The 22,062-nt window shown below is 45.5% G+C and overlaps 1 protein-coding gene across 1 annotated transcript in view; it reads right to left on the reverse strand.

Moving 5' to 3' along the window:
• MYEF2 (myelin expression factor 2) overlaps window positions 1-22,062 on the reverse strand; it is a 127,287-nt gene that overhangs the window by 2,935 nt on the left and 102,290 nt on the right. Inside the window, exons 15-16 of the mRNA XM_029575726.1 lie at window positions 12,681-12,856; window positions 12,535-12,586 (exon numbers count right to left, since the gene is read on the reverse strand). Of these exons, the coding sequence (XP_029431586.1) occupies window positions 12,535-12,586; window positions 12,681-12,856 (228 nt within the window). The remainder of the gene's footprint in view (window positions 1-12,534; window positions 12,587-12,680; window positions 12,857-22,062) is intronic.

A 22,062-nucleotide genomic window follows, 5' to 3' on the forward strand; every position in this document is an offset into this window, starting at 1 on the left:
ACTTAAAGGAACCAATGCCAAAGGGAAGCAAGAGGGTTTTGTGAGGACCGACATCCATCTGTCTTTGGAGAACCCTTGTCACAAGTAACAATTTTTTCTGAAGACAAGCAGAATGGCAGTCCCCTCATATGGGAAATCCCAAGCTTCAAGCTGCCCTGAACCAAAAAAGGAAAAGCACAGTTGCTTACCTGTAACAAGTGTACTCCTAGGACAGCAGGATGTTAGTTTCTAGAAACTTTGACCAGCAGACTGAGCAGGCCCAGCCTGCTACTATCTGCGCATCCACGCTAGGTCCCCCTTCAGTCTCGTAAAATAGCAAAATACGAGCAAAAAATAAAACAAACCGAAGGGAGAACCCAACCCCATGGGGAGGTAGGTGGGATTCCTGAGGACTAAAATCCTGCTGTCCTAGGAGAACACCTGTAGCAGGTAAGCAAAGGAAAATTGGTTCTTACCTGCTAATTTTCGTTCCTGTAGTACCACGGATCAGTCCAGACTCCTGGGTTTTGCCTCCCCTCCAGCAGAGACAGAAGTTTTAACGGACTCAGTCTTATACCCCTGAGGTGCCACCTAGAGTCTGTCAGTATTACTGTACCCAAGCAGAAAAGCTAAACCATAACTTCCCCTATAAACAAACCTCTCCCAGAAGAGCAGAGGGAATGAAAAACTTGTAACCTAATGAACAAACCATGCCCATACTCTTACCCTGTAAAGGGGGGCAGACAGCATAAGAACAATTACTAATCAGCAGAAACAACCACCCATCGAGCGGACTCTCCGTTTCCCCATGGGTGAGACTCTGGACTGATCCGTGGTACTACAGGAATGAAAATTAGCAGGTAAGAACCAATTTTCCTTTCCCTGTACGTACCCGGATCAGTCTAGATTCCTGGGATGTACCAAAGCTTCCCTAACCAGGATAGGACAGAGTCCTGCTCGGAGTACAGTAGCCCTGGACATTGAGGCAATAATGCCTGGCAAAGGTGTGAGCAGATTTCCAGGTAGCTGCCCTACAAATGTCCTGCGGCGACACCTGTTGACATTCCGCCCACGAGGTCGCTTGCGATCAACAAGATATGAACAAGATATGCAGAAACAATGGCTTCCTTTAGCTAGACATTACAAAAGCCACCCAAGTAAGAAGAGAAAAAGTTTCTGATTATGAGAAATGAAGTGATATCAAGAGGTGCCGGATATCAATTGCGCTTTCCTTCAAAATGTATGATTTATACATCAACATTCAAGATACATATTTACTGAACCGGATCAATTACATCTGTACCTGGACACTCACTCCTAAAAAAATCTGTTTGTTGGTTGGCCATTAAAATGATAGGGTGGGGTTACTCTGCAGCAATTAAACTGCTAGTTTTCTTTTTTTCTGAAATCCTAGTCTCCTATATTCTTATTATAGATTCGGACTTGTTTTTCACTTGAAATAGAGTACGAGTATAAATACTTTAATTATTTCTGTTTGTATTTGAAGTCTGATTTTTCTGAATAGTAGTACTATTGTAATTTATGGAAATTCAATTAAAAAATTAAAAAAAATTGGTCCACTCCTCTAGAAAAAGACAACCATGCCCCTATCTTTGGAACGAAGGAGTGAACCGGCCTCCCTTCCTCGTGCGGACTTGATGCCTCCATGAGTCTGAGGGGCTCCTCAGTCTCTGGCAGGACGTCTGCCTCGAAAGGACTGGTTCCAGGAATGTTGACGGCTGGGACCTTGGCGAGACGAGGATCTGGCGAAGCGTGAAGAGCGAAAACGGCGATTCCCACAGAATCTCGACCTCTGAGGAAAGGATCCTCTCGTCCTGGGCCTGTCCTCCGGCAGCTTATGGACTTTATTCTCCCCCAGAGACTTAATTCCTCCAATTGCTGGCCGAAGAGCAGCCTTCCCTTGAAGGGCAAGGAACCCAGCTGAGTCTTCGAAGAAACATCTGCAGACCAATTCTTGAGCCAGAGGAGCCTGCGGGCAGAGACAGCCAAAACCATAGTTCTGCCCGAAGTATGCAGTAGATCATAAAGAGCATCTGCACTGTAAGCGACCGCGGCCTCCAAGCGCCCGGCCTGAACCGCTTCTCCCTCAGAAAGGGATGCTATGGATTGCAAGTGCTGCACCCAGCGGAGGCTGGGTCTCAGTGCAAAGCTGCTGCACATGGTGGCACGGACTCAGAGAGCTGAGACTTTAAAAATCTTTAAGCTGCAACTCCAATTTGCAATCCTGAAAATCCTTAAGGGTCATGGTTCCAGTTACTGGGATGGTGGTTTTTTTTTGTGACTGTTGAAACTGCTGCGTCAACTTTGGGCACCTAGAGGAGGTCCAAGGCGTCCTCCGGTAAAGGGTACAATTTGTCCATAGCCCGGCTGACCTTCAAGCTCAAGTCCGGAGTGTTCCACTCTCGGAACAGGTCAGTAACTGACATATGGAAAGGAAAGGATGGAGCTGGACCCCTGAGTTTGACCATTACCGGGTCCACAGCTCCCAGCCACAAATCTTCTTGTGGTACCTCAATCCCCAATTCTTCCAGAATAGTTGAGATGAGGGGGACCCAATTCATCCTTCCAGAACAATAGTACTACCTTTGGATCATCCCCTTCAACCATCTGTGTGCCAGCCTGCTTGGGAGACTGCAGCTGGCCATCCTGATCTGTATCAGGACCCATAGGATCCTGCAGATGGGTCTCCTCCGTATCTGACTGCTCCGAAGATGAAGAGTCCGCCGGACCCAAAACAGAGAGAAGAGGCTGCTTGCATTTTGTGGCCCCTATCCCCAGTGGAGACTTGGAGCGCTTACGAGACAAGATGGCGCCCTTGCCACCCTCCAAGGGCGATGGGGCTGATCTAGAAACCTTGCTCTCCTGTTTCTTAGCTTTCCGAGCGTTAAAGGCCTTGTGGAGCCGTAAAATAAATTCATCGGAGAATGACGAAGAAGAGTTGTCCGAGGCACCAGCAGGGTCCTCTTCTGATGAGTGCTCCTGGTCCACCTGCAAATTGCCCCCCCCCCCCAAGGCTCCAGGCTGCAGGGAAAGAGGTGGAGGGGAATTCCCTCTTCTCAGCACTGCTTGCTCTTGGTCCCTGAAGGTTTTCAATACGGACTCCGTTCCCGCGCTAAGCAGGAACAGGTCTGAGGTCTGCTGCCGACTGTTGAGTCTCCCAGGCTCTCTGTGACTTCGGGAACCACTGTTGCGGGCAGATTTGGCCGGCGCTTTCCCCGACATGCCCTCCCCCCGGAGAGGCAGTTGGAGCAAATCCCGGCTCTGGAGAGCTGCGCACGCTATGCAGGCCACACCACGTAGCATCACAAATGGCCTAAAAATTACTCGGGAGCCCCAAAACTGCGAAGCCTGAAAAAATAACGACAGGGGGAGGGGGGTTGCGCAAAGAAGACGCTGAGCCAGGAAAGCAATGAATAAAATTTCCTCGGACGTCCTGCAGCTCCTTCGGTGACATCAGGAAGGAGCCCAATCACGGAAAACGTTTGTCAAAGTTTCTAGAACTTTGGCACCTACTGGGCATGCCCAGCATAGCACCAACCCTGCATCCAGCAGGGGTCCCCCTTCATTCTCGTGTATAGCCAGAAGTACATGTGAAAAATAAAATAATAAATCATGAACAATCCCAACTCCGCGGGGTGGCGGGCAGGTTTCGTGAGGACTAATCCTGCTGTCCTGTGAGAACACCTGCTACAGGTAAGCAACTTTGCTTTCTCACAGGACAAGCAGGATGGTAGTCCTCACACATGGGTGAATAGTGAGCTGAGGATGCCCAAGCAATGTACCAAATGCACCCAAAGACATGCAACAGGCACAACAACAGGGGTTGATTTGGGTAGGAGGGCATCCTGAAGCACAGAATGGGTCGCTGGAAGAATGTTGGGAAGTTAAACTGAAAATAAGTTGCGAAGAACCGACTGGCCAAAGATGGAATCTTGCCCGCCAGCCTTATCTAAGCAATAATGGGCTGCAAAGGTATGGAGAGAGCCTTTCAGATGTCAGTGAGTGGCACCGAATGGAGGTGTGCCACTGAGGTCGCCATGGCCCTGATAGTGTGTGCTTTTACACGGTCTTGTAGAGGAATGCCTGCCTGCTGGTAGCAAAAGGAGATACAATCCGCCAACCAGGAGGAAAGGGTCTGTTTTCCCACTGGATTTCCCAATTTTATGTTATCGAAAGAAAATAATTGAGTGGACTTCCTGTGGGCTGATGTGTGCTCTAGATAAAAAGCTAGGGCACGTTTACAGTCCAAGGAATGTAGAAGCCTGTTCTCCTGGGTTTGAATGGGGCCTGGGAAAAAAAGTAGGTAAGATTAAGATGAAATTCCAATACTACCTCTGGTAAAAATTTGGGGTGTGTGCGGAGCACCACCCTGTCATGTAGAATTTTAGTGTAAGGCGGGTAGGTGACTAATGCCTGCAACTTACTAACTGAGTGGATGTTATAGTGAGAAGAAAAATTACTTTCCAGGTGAGATGGTGGAGATCGCAGGAATGGAGAGGCTCAAATGGAGGTTTCAAGAGCCGTCCTAAGACCACGTTAAGGTACCAAGCGGGGGCCGAAGGGCGCAGTGGAGGTTTCAGGTGGAGCAAGCCTCTCATGAAGTGCGTGACTAAGGGTTGTGTTGAAATAGAGACATCTCCCATGCCGTTGTGGAAAGCGGCTACCGCACTGACATGCACCCTGACAGAGGAAGTTTTCAGGCCTGACAGGTGCCAGAGATAGTCCAGGAACTTCGCAGTGGAACAAGTGTAGGGGTCTATGGTCATGGACGTGTACCAGACCATAAACCTTTTCCATTTAGAACGATAAGATTGTCTCGTGGAAGGCTTTCGTGAAGCTACCAGGACTCAGGATACAGACTCTGAATGGTTAAGGCGTTGGAGTATTAACCTTTCAACATCCAGGCTGTCAGGGACAGGGCCTGGAGGTTGGGGTGGCATAGGCACCCGTTATCAGAAGCGGATCCTCCCCTAGAGGGATGCGCCAGTGTACTGATAGGTCCTGGGAGGATTGGAAACCAGACTTGGCATGGCCAATGAGAAGCTAAGAATCATTAAACCCTTGTCCCTTGGTAACTTCACGAGAGTCTTTGATATGAGTGGAAGTGGAGTGTACGCATAGAGGAGACCACTGGACCACGAGAGGGCGAAAGCGTCCCTCGGCTGTGAGCGAGCAGAAGTTCTCTATTTTGCGGTTGTGGATGGACGCAAAGAGGTCTGTGTGTGGATAACCCCAACGTTGGAAGATTGTGTCTGCTACCAAGGGGTTGAGAGACCATTCGTGTGGATGAAAGGTTCGACAACTTGTCTGCTAGAACACTGTCCATGCCCACCAAGTAGGTTGCCCTGAGGTACATCAAGTGGGAAAGAACCCACACCCATATCTGCGCAGCTTCCTGACACAGAAGGTAGGAGCCCATTCCCCCCCTTGCTTGCTGATGTACCATTTCGCCACCTGTCTGAATCAGGATGGCTTTGTTTGAGAGGCAATCCTGAAAAACTTTGAGGGCATATCTTATCGCCCGAAGTTCCAGGAATTATCTGATGTTTGGCTTCCTCTGGAGACCAGGTTCCCTGAGTCTGCAGGTCGTCGACATGAGCACCCCACCCTAGGTTGGAGGCGTCCGTCGTCAAGGTAATCTGAGGTTCTGGAGCCTGAAAAGGAAGGCCTTGAAGGAGATTGGAGTGTTGCATCCACCAGGCCAGCGACAGGCAGAACTGCTTGGTAACGTGGACAATGCTGGACATTGGATGTTAAGCTTGAGTCCACTCTGATTTCAGGGTCCACTGTGTTACTCTCATGGCTAGGCGGGCCATCGGAGTGACATGTACCGAGAATGCCATGTGACCTAGCAAAGTGAGGAAATGACGAGCCGTTGCATAATCTCGAGCCTGGAGATATTGCGCCAGGGACATGAGTATGAGCTCGATCCTGAGGAAGGAAGGCTTTTGCCTGTATGGTATTCAAGTCCGCCCCTATGAAGGATACAGTTTGAGATGGAAGTAGCTTGACTTGGGATAGTTGACCAGAAACGCGAGAGACAGAAGTGTATGGAGAGTTAGACGTAGGGAGGCTAGTGCGTCCTTTTGGGTTGGAGCTCTTATCAACCAATCATCGAGAAAAGGGTAGACATGGACCCCTTTGACCCCTGAGGTAGGACGCGACCACTACGAGGCACTTGAAGACTCGAGGGGCGGATGCTAGGCTGAATGGCAGTATCCGGTACTGGAAGTGTCGGGGGCAGACTAGAAACCGAAGGAATCTGCGATGAGATGGAGTGATCGAGATGTGTGTGTGTACTCGCCTTGAAGAACTAGAGAGCAAAGCCAATCTTCTCTTTGTAGAAGAGGAAGCAGAGCGCCCAAGGTTACCATTCTGAACTTTTCTTTTTGTAGATACCTGTTTAAGGCGTGGAGGTCCAGGACTGGACAAATGCCCCCTGACTTTTTTGGAATGAGGAAATAAGGTTAATTAATTTTTCTATACAGTCATCTCGGTAAAACCATAATGGTGTACAATGTATCCAAAGCATGAAAATACAATAAAAGGCAGTCAAAAACAAAACTAAACATAACAATAGAAGCATCATAATAGTTAAAACAAAATATAATTATAATCAAATTTTAAAAAAATAAGATCAATGAAATAGATAAAGTGACAACAGTACTTGGTTAAGGCTATCCTTGGTTTTTTTTTTATCACTACGATTCTGTGTATGCACACTTAAATAGCCGGGAATAGAACCCCTGCCCCTGTTGGGAGAGGGGCACTGGTTCTATCACCCGGGATTTGAGGAGCGTGGAAACCTCCTCCTCTAGGAGAGAGGAGTGGTCAGATGATCCCTACGTCTGCCGAGGTGGGGAGTCCGCCGGTACAGTCAGGAAGTTGAGGTGGTAACCTTGAGTCACTACAGCGAGTACCCATTGATTTGTAGTGATTGTGTGCCATATGTTGGTGAAGTGGCACAACTGACCGCTGACTGGTACGGATGGTAGAGAAGGCTGGCATATGCTCTTCAGCAAGGAGTCAAAATCCTGAAGCTGGGCCCGGTTGGATCTTCTGAGGCCGGGATTGTCTGGACTGACCCTTCTGGTAAGGCCTGGAGGGGCAACCTCGAGAAGCAGGAGGATATCTCCGTGGCTTGAAGGACGGCCGCTTAGAGTCCCTACTGAATGTCCTCTTGGAGGTGGACGAGAAATCAGAAGGCACCGAAGAAAGCGGACGTAGCATCTCATGGTGGTCCTTAAGCTGCGCTACAGTTTCCTGGATTTTGTCCCCAAAGAGATCACCAGCACAGGGCAGGTCAGCTAACCGGTCCTGTACCTCTAAGTCTTAGGTTGGAGGACTTTAACCAGGCCCACCTCCATGCACTAATCCCCGCTGCAGACACCCTAGAGGGAGTGTCAAAATATCATACGCAGTGCAGACCTCATGCTTGCCAGCATCTAGACCCTTCTGAGCCAGATTACTGAGTTGATCCTGAAATTGGTCGGGCAAAGTCTCAGAGAAATCCTGGATCTTCTTAAAAAGGTGCCTGTTATACTGGACCATGTATAACTGGAGGGAAGCAATGCGAGAAATAAGCATTGAGCCATGGAATACACATTGGCCAAATGCATCCAGGAACCTCTGTTCCTTCCCTGGAGGCATAGAAGAATGAGGCTTAGAACGACGTGCCTTCTTCTGGGCCGACTCCACAACCACAGAATGATGGGCTAGCTGTGGTTTCTGAAAACCAGGGGCTGTTTGCACCAGGTAGGTGGCATCTGTTTTTCGGTTCACCGGTTCCCAATTCCCTCTTCAGTAGGTCAAGAAGAACTTCATGAACAGGTATGGACATGAATTGCGTCTACAAATTGGAGCACTTCCAGCATTTTGTGTCTGAAGCTGGAATGATATGGCTTCAGACATTTCCATTATAAAATTAATAAAGGACAAGTCCTCTGGAGGAGAACGTCTTCTCTCCTCAGGGGGAGATGGTTCTGAAGGCAGGTCATCAGTATCTTGGGAAGAATCATCAGTCCAAGGATCGTACGGTTGGTCTCCGGCTCCCATGGGATCTCCAGGAGGGAAGAAATGGTGCTATTCCTGAGGGATCAGGTCTAGGCACCGGAGGAGGCACCGATTGAGGACGATGCGGCATCGATGGCAGAATAGGCACCGATGGAACCGGTGGGCGAGTCTGTGGCAAGACTCCAGACGATTCGGGTATAGGTTCCGGCCTCTATGCATTTATCTGACAACAAAAGAACCTGGGTGGAAGGCGTTGGACATACTGGTGTCTTCGGTTCCACCGGTGGAAGGGCACCGATCCAACGCATCCAGTCTGCCCAGTAGCGGTGCGAGCACTGTGGGAATCGGGTCAGTGACCGGAGCTGGAATCTGTGCCCGCGATGTAGGTTGGAAGCCCTCTAGTGCCTTTCCGATGGCCTCTTGGATCATCCGATCCAATTCCTTGCGGAAGCCTGGGGCATGCAACCCCAGCTCCGGAGTAGGAGGCAGCGCTGGCGTAGCCGGAGGGTCCACCGGTGAAAGTGGAGTCGTGGCTCCCGGCACCAATGAAGGTGGGGAACGCCTCGGTGACCCAGTCACAGAGGAGCATGGGGGCTTATCTGGACGGGATTTCTTACTCTGTGGCTCTGTCGACAGCGAGGGCTTGCCTGGATCGGCGGACTGAGCCTTATGATGGCGGTGCCGACGCTTCTCACAATTTTCATCTCGGTCCTTCTCTGGAGCCGAAGAGGAAGAAGTCAACGCCTTCAGAGTAGTCTGTGCCGGGTGGGTAGCACCGGTATCCCGCTGCTGGCGAGAGGTCGCTGGCACTGGTTCAAACCATGTCGAAGCGCTCGATGGAGTCCGTGGCTTTGCCTGAAAAAGAAACTCCATCTTCTCTGAGCGGGCCTTACGGCCCTTCGGTGTCATTTGGTGCAAGTTAAGATGTCATGGTCTGACCCCAAACACAACCACAAACCCTATGCGGGTCTATGATGAACATTGTCCGAGGACAATCGGGACACCGACGAAAACCAGATGCCATTGCTTTGACAAAAATTTAGCTGCGATGCGGTCGATGGCCAATAGGCCCCAAAGGGAAAACTTGACGGGGCCTACCGGCCATTGACCACAACTGAGGGTAAAGCCTTACCTTACGACCGCGAATACGGAAATTGATAGGGGGACAAAAGATGGAGTAGAATTTTTTTTGAAATTTTGAAAGTTCCGTGAGGAAAATTCCTGTCAGGAATCTCTAGAGTTCCTTAACCCGCGTAGCTACTGCTGCGCGGAAAAAAAAAAAAAAAAAAGAGACTGAAGGGGACCCCTGCTGGATGCAGGGTTGGTGCCATGCTGGGCATGCCCAGTAGGTGCCAGTCAAAGTTGTAGAAACTTTGACAAAAGTGTTCCATGATTGGGCTCCATCCTGATGTCACCCATGTGTGAGGACTACCATTCTGCTTGTCCTGTGAGAATCTGGGCTATGTTTTCGTCAATCCGGGCATAGTCCCTCACCAGGTCTTGGTTGTGCTGTAGTTTTCTGAGCCCTCTGCTTTCCAGGGCAATATTAAGGAGCCTGCTTCTTATAGAGACAAGGGGGCAGCAGGAAGCATCTCCTCCCTGATTTGGCACCCCAACTGCAAGCTCCCTAGCTATGGATGGTGGGGTCTGGAGTTGCAGTGGCCTTTATACCAAGCCACTGCCTACCTGATCCTGTTGTCCAAAAGATTCTCTATTATGTAGTATTCAAATGACAAAGATCGTATAGATCATGCATTTTCCTTACTCCAGCACCTTGTCCAATAATCTTAAACTACAGTGTTTTGAAGAAGCTGTTATAACTACTCTTTGGTTTTCATCAGATCCCATATGTACTGGTATCTGAAGCGCTAATAAACAGCTAGGCAGGCAAGCAAGCATAGCTCCTTGATGTGCCTTCCACCAAAGCAGCAATTCTCAACTGGTGTGTTGGTACGCACCGGGAGGTGTGTCGCATGCTACCTGCAACAGGCAGGGCCGAAAAACCCAAAGACCGGAGCCACTGGCCACCACCAGAGACCAGGCCGGCGGAGCCAAAGACGAGCTGTTCAGCTGGGGGGGGGGGGGGGGGGGGGGGGGGGGTTTCGCTGTGTGTATGTATGGCGTGTGCGCGAGAGAGGGAAGGTGTGCGTGTGTATGTTTGGTGGGTGTGTGAGTGGCATGAGAGGGGGAGGGTGCTTCTGTGAGTGTGCACGCGAGAGAGATGGAGCATATTTCTGGCTGGCTGTGAGAGGGGGGGCATGTGTGTGTGACAGAGCTTGCATGTAAGAGATCGGGGAGGTGACCTGTGAGTGAGAGAGAGAGAGCACGACTAGTTGGGGAGATTGGTGTGTGAGAGACAAACTGGTCCTGAGGGGGTGGGTGGGTGTATGTGTGAGAGAGACGAGACTGTTGTGGTCCCTAAGGAAGAGAACCATGAGGACAGCTTCAGGAGCTACTGCTGCTTCTGGTGTGGTCTCCAAGGGAAACAGTAGGAGAACTGCTGGAGAGGGTAAGTAAAGGTGGCTTTTTAAGTTCATTTTTCCTCGATTGACTGCCATTTTAATTATTGGGTATTATGTGAATGGTCTGCTGTTTTGAAATATTTTATTGGTGTTTGGAGAATTTTTTGTTAGATGTTCTGTTCATCAACTGTTTTGAAACATTTATTCATATAGTTTTACAATTATTTCTGTGTGGGACTAAGAAGCTTGGCTTTTTCTGTTTTCCAAATTGGAGGTGTATGGGTATTTAGGGCCTGGTTTAATATTTCTAGTGTTACCTATTTATAGGTAGGGTTGTTCCATTTGAGTATATGCCATAATGCAGGTGTAACTGTGTGGATTAGTTTGGTGCATTATTGAAGATCTTGGTGCTATATTTCTGTTTCCATTTCTCCAGTTTTGTACTGCATGCAGAATGGCTTTTTTGGGTTTCCATTCCAGTTTGTGTCTCCATATTTTTAATTTGTGGTCTTTCTGTACTTGGTGACGGAGAGGCCACATCTTTCTGTGCACCAGAGGAATAGGTCATCTAGACCATTGAAAATGATAACCATTTTAAATAATTATTTATATTTCACCTTTCGTGATTACATTCAGGTTACTACAGGGCTTACCATCTAAATCTGTACCTGATGCAATGGAGGATAAAGTGACTTGCCCGCAGTCACAAGTGTCGATGGGATTTGAATCCTGGATTCCATAGTTTGCAGCATGATGCTCTATCCACTAGGCTACTCCTCCACTGAAGTGATTCCCAGAGCCATGGCGAAAATAAACTTCTCCCCACGGGAATTCCTCAGGGAAGAGCAGCAGATTTATGCTTCTAGAATATCCCCTTTCCTGGCATTGTGCATTGATCCAATGTAGATGCATCTTAATGCTTTCTGGTGCTTGAAATCCAGGTAGCAGCAGGGGAAGTATGGTCAATGATGCCCCAATGTCTATGTACCATAGACAAGTTTTGCAGTCCTGGATTCTTCAATGTTGATGCCTCCCACACTGATGTCCACTAGTTGTGCTAAGACTTCCAAAAGCTTCTATAATGTTCTCACAGGGAACTACGTTCTCTTGTAGTCATTTTTTTTTATAGGGAGCAATCCAACATACCTTCGTTTACCATCAGGCAACATGACCATTTATTAAAGGGCATGACAGAACTAACCCAGCCACACAGGGGGCTGAATCTAAGCCACAGTCACAGATGAAAAATAAGCAAAGCAAATAAATGACTTGAAGACTAGACAAAAGCCAACCAGAGCTGCCCTGGAGGTACCAGACCTATGCAACCTGACAAACAGGCTGTAAAAACAAAGAAGAAAGCCACAGGGCCCTGCAGCTCCAGAAACATTTGCTACTGCAGCTATGACAGAGAGCTGAACTGCGATCTTCAGGCTCCATAGAAAATAAGGGGTAGCAGCCACAGATGCACACTCAGTGGGTCATTGTTCAAAGGTTCTATGCCGAGCTCCATCCGATAATGTCACTCAGGTTTGAGAAACTACCATTCTGCTTATTGTCTGAGGAGAAACCATGCACTTTTGGATCTTGAACAAGTTCCAGCTTTGATTATTCAAAATTACCTTACCAAGATCAAGGTCATTTTCTAGACCCTACGGCCATAGTTTACATTCCCCCAAACTGTAACTCGATTCGTCCACTGGCAGACAAGTTTTCGTGCCTTTGGACTAACAGAATTAACTAGCCCATCAGCACTTCCCAACTTTCGTCAAAATGCATAAAAAAATACAAACCTAAATGAACACAAATGGTTTGTGCTTGTAACTTTTGTTTTACACATTCCACTTAGATAAAATCCTAATTTTCTTGAAGCAAATTCAAACTGAAATTTTTTGAATTCTGGAAATTTAGAAAAATGTAGGAAAACTCATCTGAATCCCATTGTCCAAGTAATGTCCTGCTTTGGCTGGTGACCAGACTTCACAATACCTACAATTCTCATTTGGCATTCCTGTTGAACTAGGGCAACCCTACTCTGCGTAAAAAAATTTACATTACTTACCACACTGATTGAATTTCTCTTTCAGTTTCTGCCATGTCAAGTCAAATGGAAGCTGTTACAGGGTGGGGAAAAAAAATTACATTAACATACAGAAAGCAGCAACAAGCATGCAAAATTTCTCTTTAAAATTCAGTTCTTATGCTTACATTTCTGACAAATATCTGGCAGCCTTTAGATCTCTCTCTCCCTCCACCAGATCCAAATGCTCCAAATCCTCGGTCCATGTCCATGGCAGCTCCCATTCGATCAAAGCCAGAGCCCATCCTATCCATTCCCATACCCATTGCTCCCGCCATGCTATTCATAGCACCCATTCCTCCACCTGAATAGGAGAAAAGAATACATACATTGAAGCCCAACTGTTTGACATATAGTAGTACTACTAAGCACTAAAAAAATAAGGAGGCCCCCCACAATGAAAGGAAATTTAGTGCTCCTACATTTGTTTAAAAATAGAAAACATCCAGTACATAAACAATAGTGCCTGTAAATATCAAGGTTTGCATCACAAAGATGTATTTGTCAGTCAAGTTATCTTCAACTATATAAAGCTTCTATACCTTACATATTTTTTTGTAGCCAATATTAAAATCCATCGTTTCATGCAATGGGCTTGTATACATACTATAACAACCTATTTTAATGTCTGCACAAGATGCAGTTAAGTAGAAATGTATTCTTACCTGATAATTTCCTTTTCCTTGTGTTCAGCCAGACCCAGATGCATGGGTTAATGCTCCTCTATCAGCAGGAGACAGAACAAATTTGCTGATGTCACCCTATACAACCTAACCTCAGTCTGCCATTATAACCTGTTACAAAATCAAATTTAATTCCATTCCCCATCCTAACTAAAGGGCTTCCAAGAAAAACAATTCCCTGAACTAAGGAAATCCAACAACTGCCATGAAACAGATAGCTCAGAGCCAACCATGGCTTTCTCACAGTCTAGATTCTGCATCGTGGATCCAAACAATCTGCTTGAATACCTGCAAAACACCAAACAATTCTGGCAATCTGGGAGGGTCCAGGTCTGGCTGGACTCAGGAGAAGGAAGTTAGCAGGTATATATTTCTCCTTCCTCTTCACCCAACCAGTCCAGATGCATGGGACGTACCCAAGCTATCTATCATCAGGCTGGGAAACTGACACCAGAGCCATAAGCCACATCCTCTCTGGCTCAAAAGATTTGATAATGCTTTGCAAAAGAATGCAAGGCAGCCATGTAGCCACTTGGCAAATCTCAGTTGAAGCCAAATGAAGCTCGCCAGTGGGCCTTGGCCTTTTTTTTTTTTTTTTTTTTTTAGCAATGACAAACCTTTAGCTATGTAAGACGAATCTATCATCTCAATCCATCACACTACAGACACCTTTAACATGGTTTCCCCTTTTCTAGCGCCAAACAGTAGAAGTGATCCCTTCTTCTAAATCCATTAGTTAACATCAGATATCTCAGTACTCTGCAGAAATCCAGATGAAGCTGCTCATAGGTTTTCAGATCGGCTTCCTTTTTGAAAGGATGGAATAACCACGGTCTGAGGTGGAACTGTGAAACCACCTTAAGACAAAAGGAGGGAATTGTACGAATACTCTGTCACCTTTTTTGAAAATTTTAGATAGTTCTCAGCCTACAGTTCTGAAATTCACCTGGCTGAACAGATTGCCACCAAAACACTTTTCAATCTAAGATCTTTGAAAGACACTTCTCTAATCCGTTCAAACAGTTAACCACTCAAGGATTTTAAGACCAAATTTAAATCTCAGGCAGGAACCAATTCTTTCCTAGGAGACCAAATATGCTTCAAGCCCACCCACTTTCTTAGGGATCTTGACACATCTGAGTGTGAGGCTAGAAGCTTTGTGTACTTATATAATTCAGAACTAAGCTCTTTTCCGAGCCCTGTTGTAAAAAAAAAAAAAAAAAAAAAAAAAAGTCAAGATAGACACTAACAAAGCTCTACTTGCTGCCAAACCTTTTTCTGTGCAAAACCCCTACACACTAACATATGCTAGAAATGTGGAGACTTGAAACTACTCTCTCTGGATTACTTTTTATTCAAAACATGCCCTCAAGGGTCATGCTGTAAGAGAAAACCAAGATGGCCCTTTGTGTATAGATGGACCCCTGGCAACAGAAGTATCCTTATCAAATCTGTGTACCAGGCTCTTCTGGGCCAGGTGGGAGCCACTGAGTCACCCGATATTGATAGTTCAATATTCTCTGCCAGCCAAGAGCCAAGGAGGAAACACATAGGAGTGCTCACACTGGTCACTTCTGAATCAGGGCATCCAGCTTGACCAACCCCCTTCTCTTTCCTGCAGCTGAAAAAAAGCTTTTACTTTTATTTTGCTGGTAGACATTGTCTGTGAGAATGCTGCCTCCAACAGCATGCAATATCCTGAATCCCGAGTGTACAAACAGTCCACCTTTTTTTCTACTCCTGCTATATGTGCCAACAATATTTTTAAGTGCTTTTCAGTCTACCTTAACAGCTCTATGCCTCTGGCAAGTTGAAGACTTCTGATTCTTCTTTAGTGATTTGCATATGCCACCGCAGACACATTGTCAAGAGAATGTGGACTGCCTGTCCCTTAAGCGAGGAAGTAAAGACCTGAAGTGCTCTTATTGCTAGTTTCCAACTGACTGGTGGACAATAATGACAAGTCCCCTAAGCTACCTCATCTCAATGAGCTCACTAATCAGAGACTGGTATCTTTTACCACAGTTATCCAAATAGATGATTCTAGATCCACTACGTTGACTTTTCAACTACACATCATGTCACATTGGATCTGATCTTCTCATAACTAAAGCCTCATCAGGATATCTGATACTGATGGAATCACCTTGATCTAAAGCTTTCTGAAGAGATCTTGTGTGTACCCTTGCCCAGGGCACTAAATCCAGTGCTGCCACCATGGACACCAAGACTGACAGATTTGATACTGAAGCTCAAGGATCCATTCTTCTATTATACTCACACCCTCTTCTTGTGTCAAGCCAAGCTTCCACATAGTCCAGAGTCTGAGAAGCAATCAACTTGCTTTTGACAAAAGTTGATTACCCAGCCCAATGCCTACAACATCTGTACCATCATGGCAGTGACCACCTAAGTCTCCGATTTGGCATGAGCTACATCCAAATAAGGAAGACAAACCCCTCCCCTGTCTTATAGCCACCATAACTTATCCTAGTATCTTGGATGAAGAAACCTTCAAGGCCAGAATAGGCCACAAGATTTTATCTGAATTTTATATTCCGCTTTTCGGCACTTCAAAGATTACATTCAAGTATCGTAGGACTTGAAAACAGGTACTGTAAGGTTTGCAATCTAAGATTGTACCTGAGGTAATCAGAGGGAAAACAGACCTTGGGAAAGTCACAAGGAGTGGCAGTGGGATTTGAACCCTGGTCTCCCTGGTTCGTAACCCACTGCTCGGCTACTCCTCCACTCTCTCTTGGCCCTCAAAGTAAATTGAATACCTTTGTTGCTCCCATTGTGATTCTGAAATTGTACTATTGTTCCATGTTCTCCCTCACTTTCTTCTTTAGCAGGGAAAAACAGAATTACATCATAAAAGTGTTTGAAATACCGTAGTACAGGAAAACTCTGGTCCTCCTTTTACAACTTCCAGCACCACTAGTCTGTATTATTTGAATCTACCTACAGTAAAAGGTTGAAATACTATTGCTCATTAACTCTTCTGGAGGCTGGACCCATACACTTTCATTGGGAATGAGTACCAACAGCAACCCCCACCCCCTACCTTGAGTTCTCATCTCTGTCACCTCTTTTGGGATCTCGAAAGGGCTGAAATCTGTTAAAGGGATGACTTTGCTGAAAGGTTTGTCTTTGTGGATGATACCAAAACCTGTAACAGGGTAGATGTGAAAAACATGCAGTATCTAGCAAAGCTCAAGGAATGATTTAAGATTTAATGCTACAAAATGCAGTCATGCATTTGGGCTGCAAAAACCCAAGCAAGTAATACAGTATAGAGGATGACTTTTTTAAGCACAAAAAAGGGATCTGGGGATAATAATCTGATGATCTTAAGGTGACTATACAGATAAAGCAATGACAGAAGTCAGAAAGATGTTTGGCTGTGTAAGGAGAATAGTGAGCAGAAAAAAAAAAAAAGGGAGGTGACATTGCCCATGTATAAATCCCTGGTGAGACCTCATTTTGAATACTGTGTACAGTTCAGGAGGCCACACCTTCAAATGGTTATAACCCACTTTGAATCGCTCCAAAAGGTGACTACTAAAATTGTCATTGATTTGCATTATAAAGAATATGGGGGACACACTAATGTATACCTTAGAGAAAAGGTGAGATGAGGAAATATGATAAAAAGACATTTAAATACCTCTCAAGATTTCTGTGCAAAGAGAAGTCATAGGATGAGAGTGAAAGGGGCCAGACTCAGCAGTAGTCTAAGGAAATTTTTCTTCACAGAGAGGGTAGTGGGTGCATGTGAACCTCCCCATACAGGGGAAGATAATGACAGTATCTGAATTTAAAAAAAGAACATGGAAGAAACAGAGGATCTCTGAGGGAGCAGAAAGGACTATAAAGATGAACAGTTGGTGGGAAGGGGCAAATTAGTTAAGCCATATGATCTTTTTCTGCTATCATGTTTTTAAGTCTAGTGCATCATGAACAGCCCATTTAGGGATATTTTCAGGTAACCTGGGGCCCTTAGACTAAGATCTTTCCCAAACAAATTTTTCTTGAAAGGCAAGTTTAGCCAACCGAATCTTATGCTGAATCCACTACCCAATTCTTAAGCATAAGAGATGGTGAGCTGCCACTATCAAAGCCATATTTTGAGTAGAGGCATGGACAAGATCATGAGATGTCAGATAAGAAGGTAGTACCCAGTTCCCATCTGAGCTTCTACCTCTAGCTCTGCCCCACAATTTCCCACAGAGCTGAGATAAATGAAGACCTATCCTGGCCACAATACCACTATGCACCGCAACCTTTAGAGCAAGCCCTGTTTCAGCAGAGTTTCAATCTTACTATCCTGAGCATCCTTAAGATCTCCCCCCTTATTGGAATGGTGGTCTTCCTTGGGACTGCACAAACCAGAGCAACTACTAGAGGAGCTCTTAACTTCTCCCCCTCAAGAAGGAAGATAAAGCTTCACTACAGCCATGTCCATCTTGAAGTTGGCATCAGGAAAACCCCAATCTGAAGAAATCAATTCTCTGATAGATTTGTGAAGAGGAAAGGCCTTTGTAAGCTTCCTCAAATGCCATAAGATCTTTGGCAGAAACATTGTCCTCGTCCCCTTTACTTCCTGCAATATTCAACAGCCTCAAGGTCTGAACAATTAAGGAAGGAGAAATTACTACTTACCTGATAATTTCCTTTTCTTTAATAAGAGGGTGAAGGGGCACAGGCTTGGGTAGTGGGGGTCCCCAAGCCTCTCAATGAAGGTGTGCCGACTCACCCTCGGAAACAGGAGAACCACCAAACCGAGCACCTGTAGATAAGACCACACTGTCAAGCGTATTTGTCAATAGTAGCAGCTGCGCCATCAACTTCTGAATATGGCCCTTCGGCAGGAACACCCTGCCTTGCTTCATGTCAAACCGAACACAGAAATACTCTAGTGTCTGGGAAGGCTTTAGATTGCTCTTGGCCAAGTTCACCACCCATCCTAGTTCCTGTAGCAAGGTGATCACATTGCGTGAGACCTGAAGGCTCTTCCAGACTCTTGGCCTGAATCAGCCAATCGTCTAAGTAAGGGTGAACCAGAATGTCAACCTCTCTCAACACTGCCACAACTACCACCATAACTTTGGAAAAGGTTCTGGGCATGGTGGCCAACCCAAAAGGCAGCACTTTAAACTGATGTCAACACAAAACAGCAAAAAACAGAAAAACAATGCTCCAGACGGAAGGGAATATGAAGGTATGCCTCTGACAAATCCAGGGTACAAATTATATCGCAATGACAGAGAGGAGCAGTCGGGAGGAGGTGTGGCGCTTTATGTCCGGGATGGCATAGAGTCCAACAGGATAAACATCCTGCATGAGACTAAATACAAAATTGAATCTTTATGGGTAGAAATCCCTTGTGTATCAGGGAAGACCACAGTGATAGGGGTATACTACCGTCCACCTGGTCAAGATGGTGAGATGGACAGTGAAATGCTAAGAGAAATTAGGGAAGCTAACCAAATTGGTAGTGCAGTAATAATGGGAGACTTCAATTACCCCAATATAGACTGGGTAAATGTATCATCGGGTCACGCTAGAGAGATAAAGTTCCTGGATGGAATAAATGATAGCTTTATGGAGCAATTGGTTCAGGAACCGACGAGAGAGGGAGCAATTTTAGATCTAATTCTCAGTGGAGCACAGGACTTGGTGAGAGAGGTAACGGTGGTTGTGCCACTTGGCAATAGTGATCATAATATGATCAAATTTGATTTAATGACTGGAAAAGGAACAGTGTGCAAATCCAAGGCTCTCGTGCTAAACTTTCAAAAGGGAAACTTTGATAAAATGAGAAAATTTTTTAGAAAAAAACTGAAAGGAGCAGCTACAAAAGTAAAAAATGTCCAAGAGGCGTGGTCATTGTTAAAAAATACCATTCTAGAAGCACAATCCAGATGTATTCCACACATTAAGAAAGGTGGAAAGAAGGCAAAACGATTACCGGCATGGTTAAAAGGGGAGGTGAAAGAAGCTATTTTAGCCAAAAGATCTTCATTCAAAAATTGGAAGAAGGATCCAACAGAAGAAAATAGGATAAAGCATAAACATTGGCAAGTTAAATGTAAGACATTGATAAGACAGGCTAAGAGAGAATTTGAAAAGAAGTTGGCTGTAGAGGCAAAAACTCACAGTAAAAACTTTTTTAAATATATCCGAAGCAGAAAGCCTGTGAGGGAGTCAGTTGGACCGTTAGATGATCGAGGGGTTAAAGGGGCACTTAGAGAAGATAAGGCCATCGCGGAAAGACTAAATGATTTCTTTGCTTCGGTGTTTACTGAAGAGGATGTTGGGGAGGTACCCGTAATGGAGAAGGTTTTCATGGGTAATGATTCAGATGGACTGAATCAAATCACGGTGAACCTAGAAGATGTGGTAGGCCTGATTGACAAACTGAAGAGTAGTAAATCACCTGGACCGGATGGTATACACCCCAGAGTTCTGAAGGAACTAAAAAATGAAATTTCAGACCTATTAGTAAAAATTTGTAACTTATCATTAAAATCATCCATTGTACCTGAAGACTGGAGGATAGCAAATGTAACCCCAATATTTAAAAAGGGCTCCAGGGGCGATCCAGGAAACTACAGACCGGTTAGCCTGACTTCAGTGCCAGGAAAAATAGTGGAAAGTGTTCTAAACATCAAAATCACAGAACATATAGAAAGACATGGTTTAATGGAACAAAGTCAGCATGGCTTTACCCAGGGCAAGTCTTGCCTCACAAATCTGCTTCACTTTTTTGAAGGAGTTAATAAACATGTGGATAAAGGTGAACCGGTAGATATAGTATACTTGGATTTTCAGAAGGCGTTTGACAAAGTTCCTCATGAGAGGCTTCTAGGAAAAGTAAAAAGTCATGGGATAGGTGGCGATGTCCTTTCGTGGATTGCAAACTGGCTAAAAGACAGGAAACAGAGAGTAGGATTAAATGGGCAATTTTCTCAGTGGAAGGGAGTGGACAGTGGAGTGCCTCAGGGATCTGTATTGGGACCCTTACTGTTCAATATATTTATAAATGATCTGGAAAGAAATACGACGAGTGAGATAATCAAATTTGCAGATGACACAAAATTGTGCAGAGTAGTTAAATCACAAGCAGATTGTGATAAATTGCAGAAAGACCTTGTGAGACTGGAAAATTGGGCATCCAAATGGCAGATGAAATTTAATGTGGATAAGTGCAAGGTGATGCATATAGGGAAAAATAACCCATGCTATAATTACACGATGTTGGGTTCCATATTAGGTGCTACAACCCAAGAAAGAGATCTAGGTGTCATAGTGGATAACACATTGAAATCGTCAGTTCAGTGTGCTGCGGCAGTCAAAAAAGCAAACAGAATGTTGGGAATTATTAGAAAAGGAATGATGAATAAAACGGAAAATGTCATAATGCCTCTGTATCGCTCCATGGTGAGACCGCACCTTGAATACTGTGTACAATTCTGGTCGCCGCATCTCAAAAAAGATATAATTGCGATGGAGAAGGTACAGAGAAGGGCTACCAAAATGATAAGGGGAATGGAACAACTCCCCTATGAGGAAAGACTAAAGAGGTTAGGACTTTTCAGCTTGGAGAAGAGACGACTGAGGGGGGATATGATAGAGGTGTTTAAAATCATGAGAGGTCTAGAACGGGTAGATGTGAATCGGTTATTTACTCTTTCGGATAGTAGAAGGACTAGGGGACACTCCATGAAGTTAGCATGGGGCACATTTAAAACTAATCGGAGAAAGTTCTTTTTTACTCAACGCACAATTAAACTCTGGAATTTGTTGCCAGAGAATGTGGTTCGTGCAGTTAGTATAGCTGTGTTTAAAAAAGGATTGGATAAGTTCTTGGAGGAGAAGTCCATTACCTGCTATTAAGTTCACTTAGAGAATAGCCACTGCCATTAGCAATGGTTACATGGAATAGACTTAGTTTTTGGGTACTTGCCAGGTTCTTATGGCCTGGATTGGCCACTGTTGGAAACAGGATGCTGGGCTTGATGGACCCTTGGTCTGACCCAGTATGGCATTTTCTTATGTTCTTATGTTCTCATGTTCTCACCCAACTGTACTGCTATCATCACTGAGCATTAAGGTTTCCATGCGAAGATGCGTCACCCACAAATGACTGTTGACTCCCTTGAGATTTAGGATGGGGCAAAAGGCGTTCTTCTTGGGCACAATGAAAAATGGAATATTGATCCATATTTTCTTGAGACCTGGGCACCAGACCTACAGCCTGCAGGCTGAGGAGTCTTGAAAACATACACTCCACTGCTTGTCTTCTGCGAAGAGTGGCAGGAAGACACCATGAAGACGTCCCAAGGAACACCAAGAAACTCCAGAGCGAAACCATCTATCACACCTCCAGAACCCACTGGTCAGACGTGATCTAGACTCTCCTTCAATTAAAAAAATATATATATTTCCCAGGGTTAGGTCAGCACACCATCATTGAGAGGCTCAGGGGGCCCTACTAACCACACCTGTGCCCCTTCACGCACCGATTCTGGATCCACCTAGCTGAATGTTAGAACAGTTCTTCCTTCTTAAATAGACAAACCACTGACAAATTTTCCTCCTTGGAAAAAATCTTTCCTTCTTCCAATTCCTCCTCACTATCCACTTTCAGATCCAGGGGATTTCTCCCCTTGAATATCGTGATCATTTTCTTGTGGTGTTTTCAAAGTGTTCCCATGATGGCCACTTCCTGAGGGACAGACTGCTGGAAAGTCCTTCACATACTGTCTGCCCCCAGCAAAAAGGCTTGTTGGAGTCGAAGAAAGAATTCTGGAAACAGGGA

This window comes from Rhinatrema bivittatum, chromosome 13 (genome assembly GCF_901001135.1).
Source record: "Rhinatrema bivittatum chromosome 13, aRhiBiv1.1, whole genome shotgun sequence".
NCBI lineage: Eukaryota > Metazoa > Chordata > Amphibia > Gymnophiona > Rhinatrematidae > Rhinatrema > Rhinatrema bivittatum.